This window comes from Anarhichas minor, unplaced genomic scaffold (assembly GCF_050575085.1).
Source record: "Anarhichas minor isolate MPS153535 unplaced genomic scaffold, ASM5057508v1 ptg000022l, whole genome shotgun sequence".
In the NCBI taxonomy this organism is placed as follows: Eukaryota; Metazoa; Chordata; class Actinopteri; order Perciformes; family Anarhichadidae; genus Anarhichas; species Anarhichas minor.
In genome coordinates, this window is record NW_027466468.1 from 3,473,373 (window position 1) to 3,480,643 (window position 7,271).

The 7,271-nt window shown below is 42.8% G+C and overlaps 1 protein-coding gene across 1 annotated transcript; it reads left to right on the plus strand.

Annotated features, from left to right (window-relative positions):
- Nucleotides 1–2,930: 2,930 nt before the first annotated feature.
- Nucleotides 2,931–5,560, plus strand: LOC142955202 (voltage-gated potassium channel regulatory subunit KCNG2-like). Its single transcript, XM_076096649.1, has 2 exons — nt 2,931–3,662; nt 4,700–5,560. Exons 1-2 carry the CDS (start codon nt 2,931–2,933, stop codon nt 5,558–5,560), a joined length of 1,593 nt encoding a protein of 530 aa, XP_075952764.1.
- Nucleotides 5,561–7,271: the final 1,711 nt, after the last annotated feature.

Below are 7,271 nucleotides of genomic sequence, written 5' to 3' on the forward strand. Positions count from 1 at the left end.
CAAATTAGCTATTATTTGATTACATTTGTGCTAATTTGCATACATTTTTCAGAACAGGAATCCGAACGTTGCCAGGTTCAAAATGTTTGTTTCATTTTGAGTCAAAAGTTTTTTTCAGAGGGAAATTGTGGGTAATTCCCTCAAATACTGCAGTAATGCAAACGTACGGAAAGTGTTCATAAAGAGCACAAACACTCAGTTATTTGACAGTGAGACAACCCTCAACCCTCATGGGTTTGGATGGAACGCCAAAGGATTTAGGGGCACATTGGGATTGGGCCTAAGCATTAATCAGCGTTACGATTCAGAAGGGTCTTTGGAAAATGTTCTCCCCTGTAAGGAGCTCCTGAGCCTGGCCTCAAAAACGTTTTTTAAAAAAAGAACAAAAGCTTTAGGAGGGTAAAAAAGGAAGAAACCTCTGGAAGAGCAACCCTAGAGCCGGACGGACAGATGTGCAATAGATGTAGTGTGCACAGATTAATACGATTACAATAAATAATTCACATGAAAAAAGGATGTGGAATGTAGAACGTGAGCATATATTAAGAAAATGGATCCGGGAGGACTCCGAGCAGCTTCCAGGTGTCTCCAAACAGCAGACCTCCTCTCCACCACATGACCTCCCGAAGAGAACAGACCGTCATTTAGGAAAGCAAATACACTGGTGACTCTTTTCTTTGTCTTTTCCAACCTCCAATGAGAAGGGAAGTCGGCAAAGGTGCACGAATCCTGCAATGACGATAAATCAGCGAGTCGAACGTGGCTTTACTCTACCATGACAAGGTTTATGGCACAGCCATAAATATCTATCAGCTCGTGGTCCCTTCACCTGATGTGGGCAAAAATGAGCTACAACCGTAGAAACAACAAGGGCGCAGTGGAGCGAGTGTGCAAATGTCACACGTTGTTTCCTCTTCTTCCCTCAGTGCTCAGGATCCATGGGAATCTAATGGTGTGAACGCGCAGATGTGTCATGAATACTTACTTCGATCTTCTTTTCCCATCAGAGGAACACTGTAGGAGATAGAACGGTAGTGTAAATAGTATTAAAATGTATGGGATGATACCCCATATATGTACACAATAATCTGTTCTCACATCCACAAACAACAAGTACAGCACGACTTGATGACAGTACATTTTCATCACCAAACGCACAATCTGTCTGCTGCTGGTGTATTTTCTGTGATGCGTCCTCTGTTACGTGTGTGTTTGTATTTGCCTCTTGATATTAATCTCATTAATCCTCCCTCCCCTGTGGACATTCTTTTACCGGTTTTTTTTTAAACTGCATTAAAGCTAAAAGCTTAGAGGGTGACTAAGTTAATGGATGATGTTTTAGACCACAACTGGACGCAAAGTGTCCCGATTGTGTTCAGAATGACCAGGGTCATCCATTAGTCACCTAAAGCTGACGAGGAAGGGAGGAAAGGATGAATGGACAGATGGGAGAGTTTCCCTTTCACTTCAACTTTAGAGTTCGGTTGATGTATGATGACACATTTGAATGCTGTTACTTCACATAACGTTGTCTGTCAATACATTGTGTGAATGAGTCGGAGACAACAGGAGGATTTGGAATATTCTGAAGGCCATTTTGAATGGATTTGTGTAGCCTAACACCAATGTAAGGTGAGTTACAGTCAATGAACGATACCGTAGGGAGACTAAAATATAGGTCTTAAGCCTCCAAATATGTATTATATAAATATATATATATATTATATAATATAAAAGAATTACAAAAACAGAGTTATCGTCACGGGGAAAACGAAATGTTAGATCACTTGTTAGTGATCAAGGAGTATGAGGATCCTTAAATGGTGAAAGTGCACTTGCTTTTGAGGTACAAATAATTCACTGGGACTTTAAAGGGGACGTATAGTGCTCATTTTCAGATTCCTACTTGTATGTTGGGTTTCTACTAGAACATGTTTACATGCTTTAATGTTTAAAAGAACACATTCTTTTTCTCATACTGTCTGTCTGAGTATACTAGTATTCACCCTCTGTATGAAACGCTCCGTTTTAGCGCCTGTCTCTTTAAGACCACCTTACTAAAAAGCCCATTCTGCTCTGATTGCCTTTTGGGAAATATATGACGCACCTTTGCAAAGGTATTTCTCAAGTGGAGATACTCAGATGGGGGGGTAATTCTATTGAGCCTGCATGTGACATAGGAAGGGGAGCCTAATCTGATTGGCTTGTTGAACCACCTGTTTTCTGGAAGCGCAAGAAAAAAACTGAGTGGATTGTCTTATTTCACAGTTTGTGGGTTGGTAGGCACTCCAGATAGCCAGATGTGTATACGTGCTCTGAAAAAGTGAGTTTTCATGAAGTATCCCCTTTAAGTAACCAGCTAAAACCACTCTGAATCAGAAAACTATTTATAAAATTAAAAACGTTAAAGTTGCATTTTATTATTTTTGGCCACTAGGGGGCAGTGGGACATTCTGAAGTCATAACATTTAAAACATTAGCTTATAAAGTTGTTATGGCTATGTGTTAATGAGTCATTTTAGCAAATACCGAGGCACATTAGTATTTGGGGTTGTGTTTCTGTCCACCCAATGAATGTGAGTCCAGTATTCACACTCCTTGTAGCTCATTAGCCGCTAAATGATCCACTATGTTCACCAACTGCGAACTTTGTCTGCTGTTTGCTGCTAAGTAGTGTGCAGTGGGTTTATCAGAGCGCGTTGGTTGAAAAGCTGCTTTCTGCTGCTGGACCTTGGGTTTGCTGGGATGGAAAAATGGTAAAACGCTTCATAAAGCTCAAGAAAAGATAAATATAACATCAGATACTCATCTAAAACCTTGTATGATTTGCCAATTTATTCCATAATTTCAGGTTATTTTCTTCAAATCTCCAATCAGACGCAATACTGAAACTACAGTCCAGTTCTTCTGTCAAATACCGAACCGCCACCATGGCCATGATCGGTGCTGGCTTTGATGAGCACTCCTTCAGTAGCGACGAAAGTTACGAGCACGTTTACACGGACACAGAGAACTCTGCGGTCAAAGGCTTGTACTTCCAGCGTGCTCGGCTGCTCTATGGGCCGGCGGCGTTACGCCGGCGCCTCGACCCTTCCCAGCAGGCCCTCGTCAACGTGGGGGGCATTCAGTATGCCTTCCCCTGGATCACCCTGGAGGATTTCCCCAAGAGCCGCCTGAGTCGCCTGCGCCTCTGCACCACCCTGAGGGAGATAGCGGAGTTCTGCGACGACTACGACGAGATGCGGAACGAGTTCTTCTTCGACCGCGACCCGTTAGCCTTCCGGGCCATCCTCAACTTCCTGGCGAAAGGGAAGTTACGTTTGCTGCGGGAGGTGTGTAACGTGGCCCTGCACTGCGAGTTGCTGTACTGGGGCATCGACCTGGAGCAGATGGAGCCCTGCTGCCGCCACAGGGTCATCTGCACCTTGGAGGAGGTGACGGCGCACCAGCGCAAGGTGGACGAGTGGCGGGGGAGGAGGATGGCGCCGAGGACCCTGCTGGTGGACGGCAGCCTCTTCCACATGCTCGGAGAAGCGATGGAGAACCCTCATTCGGGTTTAGCGGGCAAAGTGTTGGCCTTCCTGTCCGTCATCATGGTGGTGGTCACCGTGTTAAGCCTGTGCATCGGCACCATGTCGGACCAAGAACAGGAAGAGGCCGTGGTACGTATGAACCAAAGCGATGGTCAAAATACAGCGCACTACCCAAAGTTCTGCCAATCACATTCCATCATGATTACGGTGGTCAGTCTTGACATCCTGAGCCCCTAACATGAAGGAATTATATTAAACTTCCTTTCCTTATTTGAAATTTCAAGTGAGATCAGCTTTATTGCGGTCTGTAGAAACGTAATGTTAAAATGAATACTAAATGGATACAATGCTGTCTTTCAATGACATATTTATGATCTGCTGTTGATCAAGGTAGGAGCTTGCATTGTTACGAGTTAAATATTAACCTAGAAGTGTTCAATCTTGCCTTAGCGTTATTTTTTATTTATTTTTTAAGATTAGAAATATATTTGACCCACTGACATATTAAAAATGATATTCCTATTGTAAACGCTAGGCGCCGCTATCAGTCTATATGTAGATTGCTTGCATGCTCTTTCTATACCCATGAGGCTTTGCCAGTCAACACTGTGTGATCTCATTACAGGAGGTTAACCTGTCATGTGAAGTCAATGCGGAAGTGCATTGAACCTGCATTCTCTCTAATGGCCATCAGGGGGCGACTCCTCTAGTTGTATAGAAGTCTATGAGAAAATGACTCGTAACATTTTGGTCACTTAAAAATGTCTTATTCAATGTTCGGTTGTAACCAAGATGACATAACATGCACAACTAATTAACTGACATTTGTTGCATTTTAGAAAAGGTGATGTTAGGCATCTGTTTCTCAAATATTAAATTATATATATTTTTTAAATAGCTTCTGCTTGCAAATTCATCACCACACACACACTGAGATTTCCTTGTCTATGATAGCATTACTTAAATTAAATTAATTGAAATCAATTTTATATATATAAATAAATACAAATAAAAATACATTTAATTTAATAAAAATAAATTACATAAATATAAAACATTCATTCTAACGCATTCCCCACAGCATCTAAATTCTTTTTTTTTTACTGAAACTCATATGTAAGCCTCTCAAACAAACTCAGGTTCTTCGTCTTTTGTCGTCTCCGCAGGGTAAATGCTCCCAAAGGTGCCGCAACTTGTTTGTGGTGGAGTCGGTTTGCGTCGCCTGGTTCTCCTTGGAGTTCCTGGTGCGATTTTTCCACGCCGAGAGCAAGCTGGAGTTTGCCCGGGGCTCTCTGAACATCATCGACGCCGCCGCCATCTTGCCCTACTACGTCTCACTGGCAGTGGACCTCAGGGACGAGTCCGTCGAGGACATCGTGGCCGGCGGGGGGAAGAGCAGCCTGGATAAACTGGGTCTGATCCTGCGCGTGATGAGGGCCCTGCGCATCCTGTACGTGATGAGGCTGGCCCGCCACTCCCTGGGCCTGCAGACCTTGGGGCTGACCATCCAGCGGAGCATGACCGACTTCGGCCTGCTGCTGCTCTTCGTGTGCGTCGCCGTGGCCCTCCTCTCCCCTCTGGTGCACCTGGCCGAGAGCGAGCTGGCCCCCAACGGCGCCAGGTCTCCCCAGCACAGCTTCAGCAGCATCCCGGCATCGTACTGGTGGTCCATCATCTCGGTGACCACGGTAGGCTACGGCGACATGGTGCCACTCAGTGTCCCCGGCCAACTGACGGCGCTGCTCACCATCTTGGCGGGGATCCTCATCCTGGCTTTCCCCTCCACGTCCATCTTCCACACGTTCAACCGCACCTACAAAGAGCTCAAGGAGGAGCACAAGAGGCTGTGGAAGGAGGAGAGGGGGGCGGAGCTCGCCAGCGTGGCTGAGGAAAGCTTGAAAGAAAGAGAATCTTGGCCTGATAACTGGCCTGAAAAGGATTCTTTACCTGGTCTAGATGATCCCTATTACCTTTTCATGCAAGACATTAAAGTGCTGGCTCGGAGCAAGTCTCCAGTGACCTGTTGAGTCCACAGAAACACACTATATTACTCTTGTGGCTGCTGAGTCGGAGCAACGTCCTGCAGATATGCTTCAAAGTGCTGTAGGAAGTCTTCCCAGAAGAGCGGAGTCTTTTATGGCGGCATGAAAGGTTGTGGATATTGAGCTTCAATCTTGCAAACTGGCTGTTAAAGGAGACAACGTCCTCATTTTCAGTTTCACACCTGTATTTGGAGCCTCTGCTACAACATGTTTACATACTTAAATGTTTAAAAAACATTTTATTTGTCTCTGTTTCTGAATATGGGCTGCTTTTCTCTGTGGATTGAGCTTTTTGCTACTTATGCGGTATTTATGAAGCACCTCGACCTGCGTTCAAATCCAAAAAGACCTGGTAATCTTTCTACTATGGGACCTTTAAAGGGGCCATATCATGCTCTTTTTCAGGTTCATACTTGTAGCTTGGGTTTCTACTAGAACATGTTAACACACTTTAAATCTCAAGAATTTTCTCCTATTGTCTTTCTGAATATACCTGTATTCACCCTATGTCTGAAACGCTCTGTTTTGGCACCTGCCTCTTTAAGAGCTGCTCACGAAAACAAGCACCCAGTCTGCTCTGATTAGCTTTGACTGTGCTGTCTCATTTCAGTTTGACCCAAAGAGAGACCCAAATGTATGCGCACACGTTCGGAAACAGTGAGTTTTCCATGATAAGCCCCCTTTAAGTTGTTTTGGGAAGGGAACCTTCATCTTGGCAGGTTTGTTTTGCAGAGCTAGAAAGAGTAGACACAATTCTGTTGTCACGTGTGAGGAGTTATGCAGCTGTATTTTTTAAGTAATGAATAGCATTATTCACTGTTGCAGCAGTTTAATGCTGATGGTTTTTGGATTTAAATGGTATGGAATTTTTAAGACGAACACATTTGCATCATATGAAGATTTGTCAGGCACCTAAGGAGATCACGTTGCACCTTCATGTGTACAATGACTATCCAAACATTACCACTTGCCCGTGTTTCAAATTGCTGCACACTGAAGCTGAATATTTGTTGCAAAAAACTGGTGCTTTATATATATATATATATATACATATTAAATATGTATATATTTTATATGTATATACATATTAAATATGTATATATATATATATATATATATATACATATTTAATATGTATATATATATATATACATATTAAATATGTATATATTTAATATGTATGTATTTATTTAATATTTATGTATATATAAATATAGATAGTGAAAAATTGATTTTATACTATATTTATATATTTGTGTATACATACATTTTTTTTCACTACCTGTGCACAGTCCTGTCTATCATTTACATTTATATTTCCACCTTTGATGTCCTTGTTTCTAGATGTTCTGTTGAAGTATGTCGAGAGAGATGCAAAAAAAAAATTCTTTACATGCGCACGCATACTTGAACAATAAATGTGATTCTGAAAAAATAAACTTTGAACTAAAAATGACTGGGCAGCAGTGAAACTCAAATCTGTCACGTCTGCCTGGTGTCTGTGTTTCTGTCCACTAGAGGGCAGACGTGCGCTTTCATCCAACACAGCAGCCATGCACCATTGTGAAACGATTGGAAGTCGTTAAAGAATGGAGAACACACGTGTCCCTGCAGTCTGCAGTACAATAATACACCGCGGTGATTACACCCTGAGGACGGGCGTACAAATACAACTTGCCCTTACATTATTTTTTGC